Below are 24,278 nucleotides of genomic sequence, written 5' to 3'. Positions count from 1 at the left end.
AGTTATGGACACAGTCTTCATGTATAAAGTAGTGTGTTCTTAACTGCCTCTACCATTCCAAATCAAAACAACCACTAATATACCATATCTATCCGTGTCCGTCTGATATATTAACCAGGCCGACGGCACGTCCAGACCAGACTAGTGGAGCCCAGAGCGTCCTCTCTGAACAGCGGGGATTGCTTTCTGCTCATCACTCCTCATCACTGCTTTGTCTGGACTGGAGAGTTCGCCAATGTCATCGAGAAGGCTAAGGCAAGTCTGTTGATCTTGTTGCTGTGTTCAGCAGCTATACATATCACAAACGCATCAAATACACTCACATTGTCATAGGTTACACGTACTTGTAAGCAGTGTTGTCCACACAGTGTTAGCGTTGTGTAGGTATGCTCAGATGAACGCGTGTAACCCTGTCAGTGGGCTTTAAAGGTCTGTAAATATTAGGCGTGTGCTGCTTCAAGTCACGTGCAGGAAGTAAACCCGGCCTTGGGAGGAAGTAGCGTTGGCGTAGCAACACAGGAAGTGGTATGTGTGTGAGGGGAGAACAGCTGCCCTAACAGGAAGCATCTCACTGAGACACAAACGCAGACCTACAACTATTGTTTCAAACAGACTCTTAGCTCTGATTGGCCAGAAAGAAAACTGACCTGATTCTGAAATTCTCTCTCAAAAAAAAGATCATTCAGACTATAAAAACCCAATGGGGGTTTGTTCACAACACTTGCGTATGAGGTTTATCTCAGGATTTTCTTTTTAAGATGACATCTTTTCACCTCACTCTTAATAGATCAAATCCTTGTGCGGCAGGGACATTCTTATTTTATATATTTTTTAAACAAATGATTTTGTAGCATTATTTGAGCTTAAAAATTACATTTAATTTTCAAAATATGATTAATTTATATGCCTGGAAATGCCCTTGTCCGGCGAAAAATATTCCAATTTCAAACTCTACCAATAAGTAATGGGATATTAACTGAAAAATAATCATATGTAGTTTCTTGCATTATCCCTCTGACTTTAAATAATATTTCTCCCAAAACTGTGATTCCTAAAAGATGTGTCCTGAGATGAGTCTAAAATCCTAAATGAATCAGGAATGCAAAGGGTCAGCTATACCATAAGGACCCCTTGTTCATGTCCTCATTACATGTAGTCCAACAAGACCACTGGTCTGGAAAGTTCTCTACTTTTGATAGATTTAAACAAACGATATTGGACTCGCCATGGTCACAACCGTGATCTGTCAACTCCATCTGCCTGATAGAATATGCATTTTGGTTGAAATATCAAATATGTTTCATTTTAATTAAGTTTTAGAGTCAAATCAACCAAGGAATAACTCAATTGCTACTGTGTATACCACTCCGTCAGTGCTGAAAGATCTGATTAGAGTGCTTATTATGTTTTTAGTGGGGATTTTCAAATGAACAATTTTCCGTATTTTACAAATGTTTGTATTGATCTGTTATTTTTAGAGGCAAAAATGTATTTGAGTATCGCCGTCATTAATATTCTGAAATATTTTCAGCCCTGTTCTGCAACATATGCTTAAACAGTCAAAATATATATTTCAAATGTAAATATTAAGACAAATATTTGTGGGAAAAAAGAGATGTTCCCTTTCAAGAACTTGATTTGGGCCGAGAATGAACAATTTGCTTCGTTTCTGTCTTCCCTTCTCAGGCTGCTGAGTTGGCCCAGTTCGTTCAGACCAAGAGAGATCTGGGTTGCCGTGCCAACTATGTAGAGCTGATCGAGGAGGGCATCAACACACACAGCTATGCTGCCAAGGAGTTTTGGAAGATTCTGGGCGGACAGGCCAGCTACCAGTGTAAGGATGAAGTAGTTAATGGGTTATAACTGTGGAATTAACATTTTACCTACCAGCTACCAGTATATGGCAAACTGTCGGTTAGTTTGGCAAACATATTTCAATCAATCATGTTTTGGGGTCCCTTCTTTTTGCTTGATACATTCATGGCTATGTAGGCAAGTTTATTTTATTTTGTGTTATGGGTCCCCTCAACTGAAATGTTACCCACAAATGTTTCCCAGTTATTCCTTGAAAGCATCATCAGTTTTTACCACTTCCTGTGTCCTTCCTGTAGCCGCGGGGACGCCAGACGAGGATGAGCTGTATGAGAGCGCCATCGTAGAAACCAACTGCATCTACCGCCTAGTGGATGACAAACTGGTCCCCGATGACGATTTCTGGGGGAAGGTTCCCCGATGCACTCTGCTCAGCCCCAAACAGGTTAGACATTACTTCTACTACTAACATTGTTTGGTATGAGGATATAGATTTTCATTCTGATTCCAATCAAGTGAAGACCGAGATGGAAAAAGAAACCTGGTTGATCAGACTGCTGTATCTCCTAAGTCAAGATTTAGACAGTGACAGGTACACTACTCTGACCTGGTGAGTTCCTCACTTTCAAATGCCCATTTTGAGCTGAAAGTGAAAGTACATCATTGTACTGGTGCTGACTGCCCCTCTCTGTGACCCCCTGGCCTGCAGGTGTTGGTGTTGGACTTTGGCAGTGAGGTGTATGTCTGGCACGGTAAGGAGGTGACTCTGGCCCAGAGGAAAGTAGCCTTCCAGCTGGCTAAACACCTGTGGAACGGAACCTTCGACTACACCTGCTGTGACATCAACCCCCTGGACCCTGGAGAATGCAACTCACTCATACCCAGGTACTGGTACACACATTCTGTCTCTCACACACACACACACACACACACACACACACACACACACACACACACACACACACACCACACTAAGCCAAACCGTACAGTGAGCTAGCCGATTCACATACACAGTATTGACAATAAATCCCGATTATGTAGGTTGCACTTACTGTAATCTAACCCATTTCTACATGTATGGTTGAGAGTGTGATTCCACGACCCTGTGAGGGTTAGGCTTTTACTTGAGTTGCGGGTTAACTTCAAACCGTCCGTATTAAAACCGCTCCAGTTAGCGCAGGTGGGCCATCTCCATAACGCCATGTACCTCCCTACTATGGAGAGCCTAGCTAAGTATTCCACTACAGTATGTGTAAACAACTCGAAGGCCAGGCTCAGCAGAACACAAGCCGTACATGGGCAGGATGTCATCACTCCTCTCTACTCTAAACAACCTGCCTCTATGCCCATGGACAGTTTTTTTTTTGTAGGTGTCTTTAATAACAGACTTGCCAGATGGTCATTGCAAACCATTTTAAACTGACCTGCCTTGAAAAATAAAGGTTTAGTAAAAATCTAATCTAAAAGGCTCCAAACCTCTCTACCTCTCCTCTCCTCTCTACCTCTCCTCTCTACCTCTCCTCTCTACCTCTCCTCTCTCCCTCTCCTCTCTACCTCTCCTCTCTCCCTCTCCTCTCTCCCTCTCCTCTCTACCTCTCCTCTCTACCTCTCCTCTCTACCTCTCCTCTCCTCTCTACCTCTCCTCTCTACCTCTCCTCTCTACCTCTCCTCTCTACCTCTCCTCTCTCTCTCTACCTCTCCTCTCTCTCTCTACCTCTCCTCTCTACCTCTCCTCTCTACCTCTCTCTCCTCTCCTCTCTCTCTCTCTCTCCCTCTCCTCTCTACCTCTCCTCTCTCTACCTCTCCTCCTCTCTCTACCTCTCTCTCTCTCTACCTCTCCTCCTCTCTACCTCTCTCTCTCTCCTCTCTCTACCTCTCCTCTCTCTCTCTCTCTCCTCTCTCCTCTCTCTCTCTCTCTCCTCCTCTCTCTCTCTCCTCTCCCTCTCTCTCTACTCTCTCCTCTCTCTCTCCTCTCTCCTCTCCTCTCTACCTCTCCTCTCTACCTCTCTCTCTCTCTACCTCTCTCTCTCTACCTCTCCTCTCTCTACCTCTCTCTCTCTCTCTCCTCTACCTCTCTCTCTCTCTACCTCTCTCTCTCTCTCTACCTCTCCTCTCTCTACCTCTCCTCTCTCTACCTCTCCTCTCTACCTCTCCTCTCTACCTCTCCTCTCTACCTCTCCTCTCTCTCTCCTCTCTACCTCTCCTCTCTACCTCTCCTCTCTCCTCTCTACCTCTCCTCTCTCTCTCTCCTCTCTACCTCTCCTCTCTCTCTCTCTCTCTCCTCTCTCTCTCCTCTCTCCCTCTCCTCTCTCTCTCCTCTCTCCCTCTCTCTCTCTCTCCCTCTGCGGTGTGCAGGAAAGGCCAGGGTCGTCCAGACTGGGCTGTATTTGGGAGGTTGACACAACACAACGAGACCACCCTATTCAAGGAGAAGTTCCTGGACTGGACAGACTCCAAGAAGAAAGGCACGACCAAAAACGGCCACGAACACCTCAACGAACACAAGGTACAGCGCCAAATAGTTTTTTTAATAGTTTTGTTTTTTTGTTCATCTCCTCTTCAGTGTTTATCCTGCAGCTTCTCAAGAATTCCTTATAAGACTTGCCAAATGATACACTATTAGACAACAGGGAACAAAACCTCACTCTGTTCTAACACCCCATTCCCCATCTCCCCCTCTACTCCCTCTCCTCCACCACACACATCTCACCGTCCCGATGGCTTCCTCAACCCGTTTTGTCGCTCTCCCCTCCCTTCCAGGAGCAACCGAGCTCGGAACAGAATACGACGCGGTCCTACGATGCGTCCTTGATGCTGCCGTTACTCCAGACCCCGGTGCGCACGGTGCTGGATGGGGTGGACGTGGGTCGGGGCTACGGCCCTGTGGCGGGGGATGACCGCAGGCACTTTGAAATCAGCACCACTGCCGTGGACGTATGGCACATCCTGGAGTTCGATTACAGGTGGGTGGGTGTGTAGCACCCTATACAAATGGCACCCTATTCCCTACATAGTACACTACTTTTGACCAGGACCTATAGGGACTGTATAGGGAATACAATGCCATTTGGGATGCATAATATGTGTGTGTCGTGGTGGGGTTGTGATACACTGAAATGTGTATTTTTCCTGTATTTGTATTTATTCTGGACCCCCATTATTTGCTGCCAAAGCAGCAGCTTCCTGGGTCCAGCAAATTGAAGACCGTTTACACAATTTAAAAAGATATTGCCATACAGTCACAGATTTCCAAACACACTGTGTGCCCTCAGGCCCCTACTCCACCACTACCACACATTTACAGTACTAAATCCATGTGTTTGTCTAATGCGTATGTTATCGTGTGTTTGTATGCATGTGTCTGTGCCAATGTTTGTTGCTTCACAGTCCCCGCTGTTCCATAAGGTGTTTTTTTTTCCCGATCTAATTTTACTGCTTGCATCAGTTACTTGATGTGGAATAGAGTTCCATGTAGTCACGCCTCTATGTAGTACTGTGTGCCTCCCACAGTCTGTTCTGGACTTGGGGACTGTGAAGAAACCTCTTGTGGCATGTCTTATGCATGGGGGTCCGAGCTGTGTGCCAGTTGTTTAGACAGACAGCTCGGTGCATTCAACCGCTCCTAAATACAAGTAGGGATGAAGTCAATCTCTCCTCCACTTTCAGCCAGGAGAGATTGGCATGCAAATTATTAATATTAGCTCTCTGTGTACATCCAAGGGCCAGCCGTTCTGAGCCAATTGCAATTTTCCTAAGTTATTTTTTGTGGCACCTGACGACACGACTGAACAGTAGTCCAGGTGCAACAAAACTAGGCCCTGTAGGACCTGCCTTGTTGATGATGTTGTTAAGAAGGCAGAGCATTGCTTTATTATAGACAGACTTCTCCCCATCTTGGCTACTACTGCGTTAATGTTTTGACCGTAACGGTTTACAATCTAGGGTTACTCCAAGCAGTTTAGTCATCTCAACGTGCTCAATTTCCACATTATTTATTACAAGTTTTAGTTAAGGTTTAGAGTTTGAGTGTTTTTGTTCCAAATACAATTTTTAGTTTTAGAAATATTTAGGACTAACTTATTCCTTGCCACCCACTCTGAAACTGCAGCTCTTTGAGTGTTGCAGTCATTTCAGTCGCTGTAGTAGATGACATGTATAATGTTGAGTCATCCGCATACATAGACACTCTGGCTTTACTCAGTCAGTGGCATGTCGTTAGTACAAATTGAGAAAAGCAAGGGGCCTAAACAGCTGCCCTGGGGAATTCCTGATTTTAGCTGGTTTATATTTGAGAGGCTTTCATTAAAGAACACCCTCTGTTCTGTTAGACATGTAGCTCTTTATCCACATTATAGCAGGGGGTGTAAAGCCATAACATATGTTTTTCCAGCAGCATACTATGATCAATAATGTCAAAAGCTGCACTGAAATCTAACAAGACAGCCCCCACAATCTTTTTATCATCAATTTCTCTCAGCCAATCAGTCATTTGTGTAAGTGCTGTGCTTGTTGAGTGTCCTTCCCTATAAGCATGCTGAAATTCTGTTGTCAATTTATTTACTGTGAAATAAAGTTTATCTTCTATCCTACAGCCGGCTGCCCAAGCAGAGTATCGGACAGTTCCATGAGGAAGACACTTACGTGGTGAAATGGAAGTACATGGTGAGCACCGCAGGTTAGTTTCGAGCCACCGTTCAGCGACATCACAACACTGTCACACACCATAGAGCATGCTCTCTTTTGCTGTTGTCCCTCTTTCCATCGTGCTTATTCCCTCTCTGATGACACACCTAAAGCAGTGCAGGTAGGGATTTTACGTTATGTAGCAGAGGGACATATCCTCCTTGATTTTAAACACCCGTCTTCTCCATGTGAAGACCATGTAAAGAGAGCCCCCGTCCCCCTTCCTCCCTGCTTCTCTTCCACCCCCCCACCCTACGTTAGGGTAATAATTAACCATTAACTAAACTCATAGTCACCGACAGTGCTGTTCCAAAGCCTCGCTCGCTGTAGGAATCCATGTTCTTTCAGACTTCAAACAAACAATCCATTAATGTCATTTCTAGTAGGACAGAAGGGGAGATGAGAAGCTGGGATGAGTTCTACTGGTTAGCAGCAGTACAGCTACTTTTCTTCTGCACAGAGTGTCTATGTATGGGCTGCAGAAGAGGATAGCTGACTACAGCAATGGGGTATAACATTTCCGTACATAGGACACCGATACAGGCAGACAGACTGGAAATACTGCAAAAACTCCCTGCTTTGTTTTTTACTCTTTTTTTTTCTTCTTCTTCTCAAAACCCCGTCATTTATTAGTTTGACAGAAGTGTCACAGCTGTTTTATTGGGTCCTCCCTGGTGTTTATTCATGATGTGAGAAGTTGTTCATTGGCGTTTTGTGAATCCATGTCTGTCTGTCTGTCTGACCTTAGTTGGGAAGAGACATAATCCGGATGCGGTGAGGAGTGCAGGAGCTGGGAAGGAGAAGTGTTCCTATTTCTTCTGGCAGGGACGGAATTCTACCGTCAACGAGAAGGGAACGTCCGCTCTGATGACTGTCGAACTGGACGAGGAGAGAGGAGCACAGGTTTTGTGTGTGTGTGTGTGTGTGTGTGTGTGTGTGTGTGTGTGTGTGTGTGTGTGTGTGTGTGTGTGTGTGTGTGTGTGTGTGCACACGTGCGTAACCACTCCTCTGCTCCTACAGGTCCAGGTGCAGCAGGGGAAAGAGCCTCCATGTTTCCTGCAGTGCTTTAATGGAGGGATGGTGGTCCATGCAGGGAAGAGAGAAGAGGAGGAGGAGAACTCTCAGAGTAAGCTCCACTGTCCATACTTATTACGTACAGATCTGCTATCATTTAATCCCGGTTATCGCAGGATTTTCCTGCGGCGCTGGGAAATGCTAATTGGAGTGTATTCAATTGATTTAAAAAGTCTTCTAAAGTTTGTAATTTCCCCTGAAATTTGCCCTAATGAAGTACGTGTTAAAACCCCTGCAAAAATGTCCATTCAATATAATCCACATCATTAACATTTTCTGTTATAATCCTGCTGTGATGAGCAGGGTCAAATTAAGATGGTAAATCTTTTACCATCCACTTTCTCACCATCCTTACCTCTCGTTCTCATCAATACTATCCTCCTTCCTCCTGTCATCATCCAACTCTTTTCTTCTTTCTCTCTCTCTGTGTGTGTGTGTGTGTGTGTGTGTGTGTGTGTGTGTGTGTGTGTGTGTGTGTGTGTGTGTGTGTGTGTGTGTGTGTGTGTGTGTGTGTGTGTGTGTGTGTGTGTGTGTGTGTGTGTGTGTGTGTGTGTGTGTGTGTGTGTGTGTGTGTGTGTGTGTGTGTGTGTGTGTGTGTGTGTGTGTGTGTGTGTGCGTCTGATATGTTTGAAAGAGTATGTTGGGTGTGGAACACCAATGGATCCCAGGAAAACATGTTTTTCTCCAAATGCATGACTTATGTCCCATTTGTTTCCTGCTGTTCTCTCATCCTAGAGAGAAATGTTGTCTGTCTGACCTGACCTCTAACCCCTCTTGCCCCATCAGATGACTGGCGGTTGTACTGTGTGCGCGGTGAGGTCCCTGTGGAGGGCCACCTGCTGGAGGTAGCGTGTCACTGCAGCAGCCTGCGCTCCCGCACCTCTATGGTACTGCTCAGTGTCTCCAAGGCAACCATGTACTTGTGGCACGGCTGCAAGGCTCCGCTCCACACCCGCGACGTGGGCAGCACCACCGCCAACAAGATCAAAGAGCAGTGAGTGGTGACGCATTCATAACTAGATGCAGCAGGCATAAGAAGACGTGTTTATGTCCTAGATATTTTGCTGTCCAGTTGATTTTCGGAGTCAGGGCATCCCCTGCCAATATGAGATGTTAAAGGGCTCAATATAAGGGCAGCTATTATTGATCAGGAATGTTTCGAAGTGTATAGAATTGTATTATTGCTGATCAATTTGAGTAAGTTTCACAATGTTCCGTATGAGTCGGTGGTCAGAATGGTGTCCGAAGTGTTTGGAACAGTATGGTAGCAGAGGTCCATGTGCCTGTGTGTCTGCAGGTGTCCATTGGAGGCGGGGCTCCACAGCAGCAGCAGGGTGACCATCCATGAGTGTGACGAGGGGACGGAGCCTACGGGATTCTGGGAGGCTCTGGGGAGGAGAGATAGGAAGGCCTACGACTGCATGATACAAGGTTAGTGGGAATCGCGTGCACCGGAAAGCCTATGCCTTCCTTCTGTTTACTCATAAATCTGTCTTCGATGTAGAATTCCAATGGAGTAATTGCAATGTACTCGTTGGTAGTAGACTGTAATAATTTGACTGTTGTATATTCTCTCATGGAAATAGCATTACTAGAATGGGAAAGTGTTGTGATTGGATGAACTTTTGACCCCCAGATCCAGGGAAGTTCAACTTCACCCCTCGTCTCTACCACCTGAGCAGCACGTCTGGAGAGTTCGTAGCTGTGGAGGTCTTCTACCCAGCCAGAGTAACAGAGGCGGTCAACTCACTGCCCTTCCTACAGGAGGACCTCTACAATGTCTCACAACCAGGTACCACACACACACACACACACACACACACACACACACACACACACACAGGTAATGCATGACTAGAGACTGTACTGCTACAATTCACATAGGTTTGACCTCTGTCCGTGTGTGTACGTCACCGCGTCACTTCCTGTAGTCCTGTTTTGACATCACTTCCTCTTCATGAAGGCCTGTTCCTGGTAGACAACCACCACGAGGTGTACCTGTGGCAGGGCTGGTGGCCCCAGGATGGCGAGAGCCCCGGCTCTGCCCGTATCCGCTGGGACGCGGACAGGAAGTGTGCCATGGAGACGGTGCTTCAGTACTGCACAGGTATTGGGCACTACAACTGTCAGGTGGTAGTTAGTTACACTGCTTAATGGACACATTTTCAAAAAAACATAATGGAGAAAGGTGGACAAGATGCAGAAAGAAAGCAAATAAGCCCTTATAAGATAGTGTTACTGTTGGCTTAGTGGCTCTAGGCATGTCCTCTAGAGGGGGGAAATGTGGAATTGTTTTATTGATACTAACCATTACCCCCCCCTCCACACACACACACAGAGAAGAATGAGAAGAAGCCTCCCAAGTCCTATCTGATCCATGCGGGACTTGAACCTCTAACCTTCACCAACATGTTCCCCTGCTGGGAACACAGGGAGGACATCGCTGAGATCACTGAAAGGGTAGGTCACCTGGCTGTTGCCCATCCCATACCTATTGCACCCACCTTAAATAAACCTCAATGGACATTAGAACTAGATTCTACATTGACACCAACTCCTCCTGTTGATGGCTTATTTCAGACATAGGGCTGTCCCCTGGTCACCCCTATGTTTCGAACCTGGCAACCATCGGGGTACTGGCCTGCCTCGAGGCTACTGCCAACCCCAATGGGATTGATTTGGGAAGTGTGTGTACTGACCGTGACCTTCTATTCATATCGCTGTGTGTCCCAGGAGGCGGAGGTGTGTAACCAAATCATCCTGGTAGAGGACGTGTTGGCACGGCTGTGTAAGACCACCTACCCCCTGGCAGACCTGCTGGCGCGGCCCCTACCCGAGGGAGTGGACCCCTTACGCCTGGAGATCTACCTAGACAATGATGACTTTGAGGTGAGGCCACTCCCACCACCTACCGCCAACTCCCTGGAGAATTATGACGGCTCTCTCTCTCTAGGTGTGCCTTGGCTCTGTCATGTTATATGTCCACTTAGTCTGTGGTTCTGTGTAGTTTGCGGACAATAATGAAGCCTCTCCAATGTGTGCGTGACGATGGACCACAATGGAGCATTGTGCAATGGTAGTGAAGGGAAACTAGTCTGAAACGGACCTCTCTAAAATCCATAAAAGTCCAACTTTTTTTCAGTCTTTAACTTTGTCTATGTAAATGTGTCCTCCTTCCTCTCTCTCTGTCCTCTGGCTCTCTCTATTATTATTATTATTATTACTTATTATTATTATCATCATCATCATCATGTGTTTAACTCTTCACTTCACCTTCCAGGGTGTAGGGGCTTATGGGAAGGTGAGTTCTTTAAATTGAGAGCACAGCTGGCCCCAGACACGTACACAGCATCCTCACTTTGACTGACGGACTAGATCACCCATAATCCTGTGTGTTGCTTTCTGTCTCACCTCCCTCCTCACTGTGTGTGTGGATCAACACAATCTCTCACTCTGAAACCACTCTTGCATGGTTTGGTCGGTTTCCACTCGCAGTGTAATAGCTGTGTGGATTTTCAATACAGGAAGCTGCTGGAGTGATGAACTGGATCACTGATCATGGTGTGGCCTATGAATGATGGATTTGGTTTTTTTTTTTGCAGCTCACACATTGAAGTGATCTCACATAGGAGTTGTTGTGGTGGTTGGTAGATTTAGTCTTTATTGTGTGCTCACAATGTTCGCAGAAAGGTCTGGAGATGTCAAGGGATGAGTACGAGCTGTTGCCAGGCTGGAAGCAGGTGAATGTGAAGAAAGCCAGAGGATTGTTTTAGTACGTTGGACAGAACGCTTGACCACCGGATAGCAGCAGCAGCAGCATCATCATCAGCAAGCGATGGTCGGTCGCTGAGGTGCATCGTTGGCCTGAATTGGAACGAGGACCCGCCACTGAGAACTCTTTAGGTTGACCAAGAACGCCTTCACTTCTGGACTGGAGAGAGCTCGGAAACAGGCTCTTCTGAGTACCCTTCTCTACGATGGAGGGAGGGAGGAAGGAAGGAGGAGAGATGCAGTGGGTGGAGGGAGTGAAAGATCAGCGAAGGTGTGCAAGCCTCTTGCAGTCTTGTCTTTTTCTTTAATTTGTATTGTTGGAGATTGTGTGTGTGTGTGTGTGTGTGTGTGTGTGTGTGTGTGTGTGTGTGTGTGTGTGTGTGTGTGTGTGTGTGTGTGTGTGTGTGTGTGTGTGTGTGTGTGTGTGTGTGTGTGTGTGTGTGTGTGTGTGTGTGTGTGTGTGTGTGTGTGTGTGTGTGTGTGGGGAGTCTTGAGTGGATGTTTATGTAATGTCAGCACCCGGCTTGTTAAATCTACAGTGTGTGTGTGACCATGCCTTTACAGTATCAACCATACAGGGTCTGTCAGTTGTTCTGGGAGCAGGAAAGCCACTCTGCTCGACACACTCCAAACAGACTCTTTCTGTAAGCGGTTTCTTTCGTGTGTTTTTCTCTTTCCAAAAATAATGTATATTTATATTGACATATATAACAGGAATAAAAAGCCTTTCGCGTATTCAGTCGGTGAGCTAAGAAATTAAATACATGTTTGTGTTATTCATGTTGTTGTCATATGTTAAGTAGTAGGACAGTAAATGCTCCTTCCGCCCAGAGACTGTACATGTCGCCATTTTATTGAAGAAATCCTGTATCTAGTGCATTATGTTGTATCTGTTGTTGCTATGAGGATGTCCTGCATCGGTCAGGTGCTCAGATTGAAGAAAAGTGTTATATTTAACAGGCATGAATTGACAGAAATAAAAAGAGAAAGGCAGAAGGATCTTTCTATTTGAATTCAACAATGTATAGTGCCTTGCTTTAACGTACACTTTATATACAGGAAGACGGTAGTCTGTGTTATAAAGACTCCCTTTGTGATATAAAGTATTATTGGCGAAATAAACACTTAAAGTAAATCGGAGTTGTTTCGCCTCTTTATCACCTGAAATGGGACATTTTGTCTAAATGGATGTCCCAAAATGGTAACTGTTTCCCTTTCATAATGCACTGCTTTTGAGTAGAGAACCCTATGGGCCCTGGTCAAAAGTAGTGCACAAAATAGGGTACCATTTGGGGGGGGGGGGACACATGCTTCCATACAGTGCCTAAACCCTGAAAATGACATGCAGCATCAAACTGGTAAGTCCAGTCCGTTGTTCTCTCAGATAAAAAAAACGTGTATGTTTATGTGTGTGTATATCCAGTACCTGTATGATATGTATACTGTTGAAAAATATAAACACAACTTGTAAAGTGTTGGTTCCATGTTTCATGAGCTGAAATAAAATATCTCAAATGTTCCATTTGCACAAAAAGCTTATTTCTCTCAAATGTTGTGCACAAATGTGTTTAAATCCCTGTTAGTGAGCATTTCTCATTTTACCAAGATAATCCATCCGCCTGACAGGTGTGGCATATCAAGAAGCTGATTAAACCGCATGATCATTACAAAGGTGAACTTGTGCTGGGGACAAAAGGACACTCTAAAAATGTGCAGTTTTGTCATGCAACACAATGCCACAGATGTCTCAAGTTTTGAAGGAGTGTGTAATTGGCATGCTGACTGCAGGAATGTCCACCAGAGCTGTTGCCAGATCATTTAATGCTCCCTACTAGAAGCAGCCTCCAACAAAGTTTTAGAGAATTTGGCAGTACATCCAATCGGTCTCACAACTGCAGGCCACGTGTAACCACGCCAGCCCAGGACCTCCACATCTGGCTTCTTCAACTGCGGGATCATCTGAGGCCAGCCTCCTCGACAGCTGATGGAACTGGAGTATTTCTGTCTGTAATAAAGTCCTTTTGTGGTGCAAAACTCAATTTGATTGGCTAAGCCTGGCTCCCCAGTGGGTGGGCCTATGCCCTCCCACACCAAACCAATGACTGCTACCCTGCCCAGTCATGTGAAATCCATAGATTAGGGCCTAAATATTTTACTTCAATTGACTGATTTCCTTATATGAACTGTAACTGTAACTAAGTCAAATATTTGGAATTGGTGCATGTTGCGTCTGTTTCTGTTCTGTATATGTTGATATGCTTTATTGAAGGGGATGTTGCACATTTCCTCCATCAGAGGGCGCTGAAAGACTAAGTTCTGTTCCTGTCACCTCTACAATGAAGAGGGTGTTACTGAACCCCCCCCCCCAGATGGATCCATGGGTTGCTGTTGAGTCAGGGTGCTGAAAATGTTGCGCTTTTTGTCGTGATCAGTTTGCTCGCCCATGTAACTAATGATGTTACTGAGTAAAGTGCGGTCTGAGGAGTACACCCTCAATTACCTATTGTGATGTTGCGGTTCTGTATTAAATATTATTATTCCAGACTACATACACTACATGACCAAAAGTACCAGCTTGTCGAACATCTCATTACAAAATCATGGGCATGAATATGGAGTTGCTCCCCCCTTTGCTGCTATAACAACCTCTACTCTTCTGGGAAGGCTTTTCATTAATGTTGGAACGTTGCTGCGGGTTCTTGATTCCATTCAGCCACAAGCGCATTAGTGAGGTTGGACACTGATGATGGGCGATTAAGCCTGGCTTGCAGTCGGAGTTCCAATTCATCCCAAAGGTGTTTGATGGGGTTGGGGTCAGGGCTCTGTGCAGGCCAGTCAAGTTCTTCCACACCGATCTCGACAAACCATTTCTGCATGGACCTCTTTGTGCACGGGGATGTTGTCATGCTGAAACAGGAACGGGCCTTCCCCAAACTGTTGCCACAAAGTTGGAAGCACAGAATTGTCTAGAATGTCATTGTACGCTGTTGCGATAAGATTTCCCTTCACTGGAACTAAGGGGCCTAGCCAGAACCATGTAAAACAGCCTCAGACCATTATTCCTCCTCCACCAAACTGTGTTGTTGGCACTATGCATTGGGGAAGGTAGATTCTCCTGGCAAATTCCAAACCCGTTGGACTGCCAGATGGTGAAGCGCGATTCATCACTCCACAGAGAAAGCGTTTCCACTGCTCGAGAGTCCAATGGCGGTAAGCTTTACACCACTCCAGCCGATGCTTGGCATTGTGCATGGTGATTTTAGGCTTGTGTGAGGCTGCTCGACCATGGAAACCCATTTCATGAAGCTCCTGAACAGTTATTGTGCTGACGTTGCTTCCAGAGGGCGTTTGGAACTCGGTAGTGAGAGTTGCAACCGAGGACATTTTTAAGCGGTCCCGTTCTGTGAGCTTGTGTAGCCTACCACTCCTAGACATTTCCACTTCACAATAACAGCACTTTCAGCTGACCAGGGCAGCTCTAGCAGAGCAGAAATTTAGAGAACGAACTTGTTGGAAAGGCCATTCTACAGCCAATGTTTGTCTATGGAGATTGCATTGCTTTGTGCTCGATTTTACACACCTGTCCGCAACAGCTGTGGCTGAAATAGCCGAATCCACTAATCTGAAGGGGTGTCCAAATACTTTTGTTTATATATATATAGTGTATATCAAACTCCCTCCCTCTGGCGCTGTTTCGTCACTCAAACTCGCAGTGCCATGCAAGCATCCAGATCAGACTCGACCATGTTTCTGAATGTCATCACATGGCCTTGTCATTATGAGTCCCAGAGCTCTGCTTTCTACAGATTCAGACCCACTACCCTGTGAGGGCCCAATATGACGAGGGATGTTTTTTGTATGTATCCTTTTAATGGATATTAAAGGTCAGGTACTCCTGTGGTTGCTTCTCCCTATCACATATGAAATGCTCTACTGGTAACGGGTCCATGTTTTTAAAGCTAACAGTTACTCGAACACCACCGCTGTCTTTAGTGAGGTCAGTGGCGCTGAATGTTAATGCAGTGACCGTTTGGTCAAAAATGGACGATGTAATAAATAAGCTTGTTTCCATTTTGGGTGTCAAGATCTGAACGGTCATGTCGCCATTTCTCGACCCAGGGAGCATGTGTGACGGAAGAGAAACGGGGGCCAATTAGATGACGTTTTGGTGCAGTTGTGACAAAGTGAAAATGTCGAGTTTCCATCAACCTCACCCGCACTGCGCTCAATGTCGAGATCAAAGAACTCCGCAGTTTGCAGGCAGAGTAGTGAGTAAAGCCATTCACTTAAGAAAAAGGTGTGATTTAAAAATAAAGTTTCCTGTTATTATACGTTGTCGAATTCATAAAAAAAAATATTTGCTTCCATTTTTAGTAAGGTTGGCAATATGAGAGATCTTCAAACCATTTTTGTATTATTTTCCTTGAAAGAATAGTTTGGGTTTTGAGTGCTTCTCCGCAATGCCCTGTAATGTCACGCTAGCTATTGCTAACAGGTGATTTATTGAAATATTAATTGAATGTTTATTTTCTTACTACCTTAAAAGTTTGTTTATGAAAAGGGTTGTACTTGTGCTCTGTATTTATGGATGAATATCACTTCACATTGAGGGCATGTATCACTACTGTTGCTCCTATCTAAAAGAGATCCTGTGTCCTACCTAACCAGTGAACGCGTGGCTGTGACCGTCCTCTCAATGCCTGTCATCACATGTTTGGTTATCTTTTACTACAGATATGCTTTACTGTATTTTTGCTATTTTCTAAACACAACACATTTTATACTATTTGATCACTTTGTGCAACATGCACCACAACCTGTTCGTATTTAATTTTAATTTAATCTTTTATTTAACCAGGCAAGTCAGTTAAGAACACATTCTTATTTTCAATGACGGCCTGGGAACAGTGGGTTAACTGCCTGTTCAGGGGCAGAACGACAGATTTGTACCTTGTCAGCTCGGGGGTTTGAACTCGCAACCTTCCGGTTACTAGTCCAATGCTCTAACCACTAGGCAGGGTAGCACCGCAATATTGCTGGCTCTGTTTCAGCTCATCGTGGATCCAACACTGTTGTGTACACTGGGAGGGCAGGAAGTCTCTGGGTTCATGCGTTCTCTGCCTTTGAAACATCCCCAAAAAGAAACCGATGTCTCCTCAGTTCGCATTGTTGTATTCAGTGGCACAGTTCGCTGTCTCTTCAAACATCCATGCACGGGCAAACACCAACACACACACAGTTCTGAATACAACCATGTTGGCACTACTGTGTGTGTCTACTAGCCTGACACATTGTTAGATGAACTGTAGCAGCTCCAAATCTCCAGTCTGTTTGTGAAGTCTACTGAGCTTGTCCCAGTCTACCTTCTAAGGGCTTTGATACACGACTTGCCATACCTCCCACTCTACCACCCACTCACTAAGATTCTCTCTATCCTCTCTCTCGTCCTCTTCGCCCCTCTCTCCTCCTCCCAACTCTCCTCCCTCCATCTCTTCTCTATGTACATGTGTAAGGGTCCGTCTCGGGCTAAGGATCCGTCTCGGGGTAAGGGTCCGTCTCGGGGTAAGGGTCCGTCTCGGGGTAAGGGTCCGTCTCTAAGGGGTAAGGGTCCGTCTCGGGGTAAGGGTCCGTCTCGGGGTAAGGGTCCGTCTCTAAGGGTCCGTCTAAGAGTCCGTCTCGGGGTAAGAGTCCGTCTCGGGGTAAGAGTCCGTCTCGGGGTAAGAGTCCGTCTCGGGGTAAGGGTCCGTCTCGGGGTAAGAGTCCGTCTCGGGGTAAGAGTCCGTCTCGGTAAGGGTCCGTCTCGGGGTAAGGGTCCGTCTCGGGGTAAGAGTCCGTCTCGGGGTAAGGGTCCGTCTCGGGGTAAGGGTCCGTCTCGCGGTAAGGGTCCGTCTCGGTAAGGGTCCGTCTCGGTAAGGGTCCGTCTCGGTAAGGGTCCGTCTCGGTAAGGGTCCGTCTCGGTAAGGGTCCGTCTCGGTAAGGGTCCGTCTCGGTAAGGGTCCGTCTCGGTAAGGGTCCGTCTCGGTAAGGGTCCGTCTCGGTAAGGGTCCGTCTCGGGGTAAGGGTCCGTCTCGGTAAGGGTCCGTCTCGGTAAGGGTCCGTCTCGGTAAGGGTCCGTCTCGGTAAGGGTCCGTCTCGGTAAGGGTCCGTCTCGGGGTCCGGGTCCGTAAGGGTCCGTCTCGGTAAGGGTCCGTCTCGGTAAGGGTCCGTCTCGGTAAGGGTCCGTCTAAGGGTCCGTCTCGGGGTAAGGGTCCGTCTCGGTAAGGGTCCGTCTCGGTAAGGGTCCGTCTCGGTAAGGGTCCGTCTCGGGGTAAGGGTCCGTCTCGGGGTAAGGGTCCGTCTCGGGGTAAGGGTCCGTCTCGGGGTAAGGGTCCGTCTCGGGGTAAGGGTCCGTCTCGGGGTAAGGGTCCGTCTCGGGGTAAGGGTCCGTCTCGGGGTAAGAGTCCGTCTCGGGGTAAGGGGATTGGAGTGAATTGTACATCAGACCAGTAGAATGGAACAAAACCGAGTAACTGCCTGCAATGCACATTATCGTTACCTCAAGTTGATCAAATGATTCCACTCTTTGCATCCTCTTTTGTCTCCAGCACCACACCAGTGTCTACATACCGTACTGTATGTGAAAAAAGGGAATGTTTCTACATTCCCTGGTCAAATAGATAAGGAAGAAAAGGTCCTACGGACAGGTCACACTTTATTTGGATAGTCCGGATAATTAGTGCTTGCTACGGTTATGGTTAAAACAAGGGTTAGTAGATAGTTGAAATGTTACTCATAAAGTGTTACCAAAGAACGTGCCATATGATGATGTGTTCACGCCCGTTCATGTTCTCACGGTGGCTGCTATTGATGGCATAGCCAGTTGAGGACTAATACAGAATACTGTATGTGTGGAATTGACACTGGATACTCTGTACAGGGATTGTATATACAGTAGGATAAGCTACAAAGTATCTATGTCTCTATCTCAAAGTATGTCTATCAGACTGGGCATACAAGGGCTGTGTTCCAAATGGCACCCTATAGTCCACTGCTTTTGACCGCGGCCCATAGAGCTCTGGTCAAAAGTAGTGCAGTGTTTTGGGAATAGGGTGCCATTTGAGACGTAGCCAGGATTTGGAAGGTATCTCCCTAATGCTCTCAACCATCTGTCGTTGCTTAGGCCCTTTCCACAGGAACATAATGTTTACGATAAGTGTTAATTCAACAACAAGCTTAAGGTGCGAAGTGGCACCGTTGAGGTTTAGCACCTTTTGTTTCACAATATTTGCATTTGGCGTGGTGCCCCCTCTCTCCTGTCCTTCTGGTGTCTCCTCTCTCCTGTCCTTCTGGTGCCTCCTCTCTCCTGTCCTTCTGGTGCCTCCTCTCTCCTGTCCTTCTGGTGCCTCCTCTCTCCTGTCCTTCTGGTGCCTCCTCTCTCCTGTCCTTCTGGTGCCTCCTCTCTCCTGTCCTTCTGGTGCCTCCTCTCTCCTGTCCTTCTGGTGCCTCCTCTCTCCTGTCCTTCTGGTGCCTCCTCTCTCCTGTCCTTCTGGTGCCTCCTCTCTCCTGTCCTTCTGGTGCCTCCTCTCTCCTGTCCTTCTGGTGCCTCCTCTCTCCTGTCCTTCTGGTGCCTCCTTTCTCCTGTCCTTCTGGTGCCTCCTCTCTCCTGTCCTTCTGGTGCCTCCTTTCTCCTGTCCTTCTGGTGCCTCCTCTCTCCTGTCCTTCTGGTGCCTCCTCTCTCCTGTCCTTCTGGTGCCTCCTCTCTCCTGTCCTTCTGGTGCCTCCTCTCTCTCTCTCTCTCTCTCTCTCTCTCTCTCTCTCTCTCTCTCTCACTCCTTGCCTCTCCTCCCTCTCTTCATGGCATCCCTCTCTCCAGAATCCATAGAAGACCACAAACTCAGAACAATGCCAAGCGTAACAAGGCTTAGCATGTTGTGTTCTTCTGTGCTTCTGTTTCGGTTTTGTTCTTCAAGTTTCTATTTATGTTTGGGATTATTCCAGAGCTCGTCCGCGCATCACAAAATAGCTATGTTTCTCTCCTGTCTCTTCTCCTTTTCTCCTCCTGCGTTTCGTGTCTCTCCTTCTCCCATTCCTTCACTCTCTGGTTGGGAAGAAAACGTTTCTTGGAGCCAGAGTTTCCTGTCCAGGGACTGAAAGTGTGTCTCAAATGGCACCCTATTCCCTATATAGTGCCACGGGCTCTGGTAAAAAGTAATGCATTATATAGGGAAAAGGGTGCCATTTTGGATACAACTTGAAGAAAAACAACATCAAAGACCCTTGAGGTGAAAAGCTAAAATGATTTATGGGAACTAGCTTAGTCCTCAGTCAGTCCTTGTGGAGAGCTGTCCTTATTCACCCAGATGTAGTCTCTATCCTAGAGGAGTACATAAAGCCTGACAGTGGATGGAGACTGATGTGTTATTAGCCTCCTTCCTGCTTGTTGTAGTTCCCTTTGTGGCCAACAGAACAGTGCGCTCGGGTTGCATTTGAAATGGCACCCTATTCCCTATGTAGTGCACTACTTTTTGACCTGGGGCCCTGTTGTTGGGACAACACCCTTGTCTTTTGTTTTGTTTTGTAGGCCTTAGGCTAAGGTTTTAGGCTAATTAGCAGGCATACGTTGTGACTACAGGTCAGTCGACGTACATCACAGGCACAACGAAAGACAGTACTAAGATCTCCATCTAATCATTTACTAATCATCAACTCCTGCCTACAGTGTGTGTGTGTGTGTGTGTGTGTGTGTGTGTGTGTGTGTGTGTGTGTGTGTGTGTGTGTGTGTGTGTGTGTATTGTGCCACACAGAGATGTAAATTCAGTAGTTGGACCTGAGTCCAGAGCGTTTGCCCTCCCACTGCCGGCCACCTGGCATCATTACAGACCCTGCTTCCAGCGTCTCGCGCGTTAGACCAGTAACCTAAAGGTTGCTGGTTCTAATACCCGTGCCAACAAATTGAAAACTCTATTGAAATGCCCTTGAGCAAGGCACCTAATCCATATTTGCTCCTGAGGCATACCACTATGACTGACCCTGAAACTCAACACATTCCACTGTACCTGTCCTGTGTGTGGGACGATACATGTATTTCTTTTTTATTAACAACAACAAACGGACCGTAATGTTAATGGATGGCTGGGGAGAGGTTGAATGATCTCTGAGTTGGACAAATGTGTTTTTCTTCTAAGATATGCCAGTCGGTCATAGAGGAGGAGGAACAACTTGATCATTTCACCAGTGTAAACAAAGTAAACTCACTTGACAATACAGGTTTCTTGGTGGGTTTTCAGGAAGGCAGAGGGAGTCAGGTGCACGATTTGGGACGCACAGGGAGAAACTAAATCACAGAGCTATGTTACCATGGAGAGAGTGACTCAGCCCAGATCATTCCTCATCCTCCTCTCGCTCTTCCTGTCTCTTTCTCCCTCCTCTCTCTCACACAGCCCAGAGCCAAGGAAACTAAATGTTATCCCAACTTTAGATCCTAAGGTCCAACCGACCACTGCTGTTTATTTTAAAACCCGAGGTTCAAACGGATGCCTGTTATTCCGTTCCATTGGCGGTCAACACACCATGAGGAGAGTGATTCAATATTTGGTTGTAAAAAGCATTGAGGAAAACCCCCTCAAGCCGCTAACATTTGCCACTGCTGTTTTGGCCTAGTTCACCTCCAGGTGACGAAAGCCTTGTTTTTCCCCCCAAAAACACACACACACACACACACACACACACACACACACACACACACACACACACACACACACACACACACACACATGGTGGAGTGCTAAACAGATGGTCTCTGTCCGATGCTTAATTAGTCTCTAATAAGGAAGGTAACGAGGACGTACCTTCAAAACAGCCTGGTCGTGTTTCTTAAATGAAATGAGCCAATGGAAGATGAGGAGGGAGGCCTAGCAGCGTGATCATACTGGAAATCACAATGACCTATTTTTGTCCCCATTCTTGTCCATATTTGAGGATAATATGAAACTTTACCAGCATTATCTTAACTGTGCAACCTACCTTGCCTGTTCTTGTGCAGTCTGGCTTTGCCTCTATCCCCCCTCTCCTTGCCAGTCTTCCTTCTCTCTTCTTCCCTCCATCCTGATAGCAGTATGATTTATCCTCAACACCACTGGCCAGAGTATCAATATATAGAAAGGTAGTAAACTCCTACTACCCATAAAAATAATTAAAGTACCTATTTTTCCTAAATCTGTACCCTCCCCACAACTGCATCTGATTTCCTGTGTAAACCAAAAACATGTGATGTTCCGTGGTCTCGTCCAGACTTTTTTTTTCTTTGCAGTTTCAGGAAATGAAAACCACGGTGGAAAAGAGAAGGGGGAAAAAGTGGAGAATAATCGGATCCTCGTTGGTTCAGATGGTACTGAGGTTATAATGCCTGTGTGTGTCAGAATGGTTCATTGGGAGAGACTGGTGCTGGCTCAGGTGTGCTTCTACTGTCCACCTCTGGCCAAAATATACAAGATTCTTGTCATGTGGAGAACATTTTCTTCAGTCCTCAGTCATTTAAAAAAAAACATTCGAATATATCATAATATATCTTAATATCTTAATATCATTAGAATACTTTCGATTCAACAGATGAGAACACCGATAATAATTGATATTGTTAATATTGTTTGTTCAGGCTATAATGCAATCCTTATCGAAGAATGCAATCACGTATTACAGATATATCATGCATGACCTAAGAGAGAACTCCGGGGTTATATATATAAATACTGTGACGTCAATCCGATTACAATATTTAGTCAAGGGAATTCATTTCCACAAACATGTCAATTTCCATAAATACGGAGTAGTGAATAAGGTCAGGGGAAATGTATTGCCTTTTATAAAAAGCAGTGGTTCTCGGGGGGGGGGGGGGGGGAGCATACCTGAATTGACGCAAAGCATCATTTCAGTTGTCGAAGCAATCTCAAACGTTACCTGTGTTTTTAGTCATCGGTCTAAACAGGCATGTGGAATGTATTAACCCTTTACACTCATGGGAGTAGGCCTTTATGGATAAAGGCTAAATTGAAATGTTTCTTACACAGAAGAAGTATCAAAAGCGTATCCGTCGTGTGGTAACAATTGAAAGGGAACCGTTCGGAGACGATGGGAACATTATTAGACCGATGGTGAGTGCACAACAGTTGAAGATTGAATCCACACATTACACTGTTGATTGTATGTGCATTTTACACGTACTGTACTTTTTGCTGCATTTGTTGAGAACGAAATCTGAAAATACTCTGGATACGTTCAGTAGCGTGATACGAATATTCCTGGGAAATGTGCCGTAGGTTCAACATAAGACAAAAACACGACAAGGGTTTGAGTGAGAGGACTGACTAGTATCTCCATGCGGCACCACACCTGTCCAAAGTGTGCCCGTTTCCCACATCATTTCAATCCACTTTTAAGACTCAAAGAAGAGTCTTCAACTATAACGTGCTTTTTTTTTTGCTCTCTAAGCTGTGCCGATGAGGAACCACAGCAAGCGCACTTGTAGTTGTGTTGTTTGGAACACAACCTTGCATTCCCGCCATCGCACAATTACTGTTACGCAATCCAAAAACGGACCCTTATAAATTGCAGTCTGGGTTTTGGTGGGCATCATTTGAAAGCTTGACTAGCTGAGTTGTAAAATATATTTTAGTGTTAGCCTTTCGCATTTGTGGTGCACATAGAAAGGAGTCATGAGTGCATTCGGGTGCTGCACGTTTACTTCACAGTAAACCAACCGGCTCATTCTGTTCTGAACATCCCGGGGTCTGACGCCATGTACCTCACACAGGGTGATCATACACGTTGACACTGTATATAACATGAGTTCTATGATGTGGAAATGGGAATTGCAGATTTGGACTCACGGCTGTTTGGCTTGTATGACATCAAAGCTGTATGTAATTATCATCCCTGACACCTCATCTTCGAAAATACACAGTCCTCGTAATGTACAACATTCCGTCAACAACAAATGTGCCCAATTAGCAGGAGGGATGGGGGCATCTTCTGCTTAAATCTGCCATTTGCAACCCGAATACAGGTACGAGTGCAAAGGGCTACAACAAAGACGGATTCCGTTTTCTCTGGCATAGAAACGGATATAGTAGAACCTGTTCTCGTGCCATGCTGCACTACAATGTCATCTTACTACCACGACCTCTTACACTGCCCTGTAAGAGGTCTCCGGTGGGCGAGGACTGGAGACCGGGCTAGGGGCTAACCTATGCCACAGTATAATGCCGTTACCTGGTGTGTCACTTGTTTCCTATGTCCATGTGGGGTGTCGGTGTCGTAATAGAGAAACTCAGATGCCACCAGCTAGCTCTAACATGCACTCTCTCTCTCCCTCTCTCTATCCCTCTCTCTCTCCCTCTCTCTCTCCCTCTCTCTCTCCCTCTCTCTCTCCCTCTCTATCCCTCATTCTCTCTATCCTTCTCTCTATCCCTCTCTCTATCCCTCTCTTCTCTCCCCTCTCTCTCCCTCTCTATTCCTCTCCTTTGCTCCCTCTCTCTCTCCCTTTCTCTATTCCTCTCTCTATCCCTCTCTTCTCTCCCTCTCTCTATCCCTCTCTCCCTCTCGATCCCTCTCCTTCGCTCCCTCTCTCTCTCCCTCTCTCCTTCTCTCTATCCCTCTCTTCTCTCCCTCTTTCTCTCCCTCTCTATCCCTCTCCTTCGCTCCCTCTCTCTCTCTCCCTCTATCCCTCTCCTTCGCTCCCTCTCTCTCCCTCTCTCTATCCCTCTCCTTCGCTCCCTCTCTCTATCCCTCTCTCTCTCTCGCTCTATCCCTCTCCTTCGCTCCCTCTCTCTCCCTCTCTCTATCCCTCTCCTTCGCTCCCTCTCTCTCTCTCCCTCTATCCCTCTCCTTCGCTCCCTCTCTCTCCCTCTCTATCCCTCTCCTTCGCTCCCTCTCTCTCTCCCTCTCCTTCGCTCCCTCTCTCT

At 46.2% G+C, this 24,278-nt stretch overlaps 1 protein-coding gene across 19 annotated transcripts in view; it reads left to right on the top strand.

Moving 5' to 3' along the window:
• The window catches only part of svila (supervillin a), a 135,114-nt gene extending 122,255 nt beyond the window's left edge, over positions 1-12,859 (top strand). For 17 of the 19 annotated variants that reach the window (XM_046292380.1, XM_046292368.1, XM_046292379.1 and 14 more), the window contains 17 exons: positions 119-255; positions 1,687-1,834; positions 2,112-2,257; positions 2,522-2,697; positions 4,168-4,318; positions 4,573-4,775; positions 6,405-6,487; positions 7,244-7,398; positions 7,516-7,621; positions 8,356-8,563; positions 8,867-9,000; positions 9,206-9,361; positions 9,533-9,676; positions 9,908-10,029; positions 10,303-10,458; positions 10,850-10,870; positions 11,256-12,859. In XM_046292380.1, coding sequence (XP_046148336.1) covers positions 119-255; positions 1,687-1,834; positions 2,112-2,257; positions 2,522-2,697; positions 4,168-4,318; positions 4,573-4,775; positions 6,405-6,487; positions 7,244-7,398; positions 7,516-7,621; positions 8,356-8,563; positions 8,867-9,000; positions 9,206-9,361; positions 9,533-9,676; positions 9,908-10,029; positions 10,303-10,458; positions 10,850-10,870; positions 11,256-11,342 — 2,333 coding nt within the window. In that variant the 3' untranslated portion in view covers positions 11,343-12,859. The remainder of the gene's footprint in view (positions 1-118; positions 256-1,686; positions 1,835-2,111; positions 2,258-2,521; positions 2,698-4,167; positions 4,319-4,572; positions 4,776-6,404; positions 6,488-7,243; positions 7,399-7,515; positions 7,622-8,355; positions 8,564-8,866; positions 9,001-9,205; positions 9,362-9,532; positions 9,677-9,907; positions 10,030-10,302; positions 10,459-10,849; positions 10,871-11,255) is intronic. The other 2 variants (XM_046292377.1, XM_046292365.1) reach the window with 1 other exon arrangement.
• The last annotated feature ends 11,419 nt before the right edge of the window (positions 12,860-24,278 follow it).

Source organism: Oncorhynchus gorbuscha, linkage group LG12 (assembly GCF_021184085.1).
Source record: "Oncorhynchus gorbuscha isolate QuinsamMale2020 ecotype Even-year linkage group LG12, OgorEven_v1.0, whole genome shotgun sequence".
NCBI classification, from domain to species: Eukaryota; Metazoa; Chordata; class Actinopteri; order Salmoniformes; family Salmonidae; genus Oncorhynchus; species Oncorhynchus gorbuscha.
Note: the sequence above shows the minus strand (reverse complement) of the source record. Positions and strands in the feature narration are given on the sequence as shown.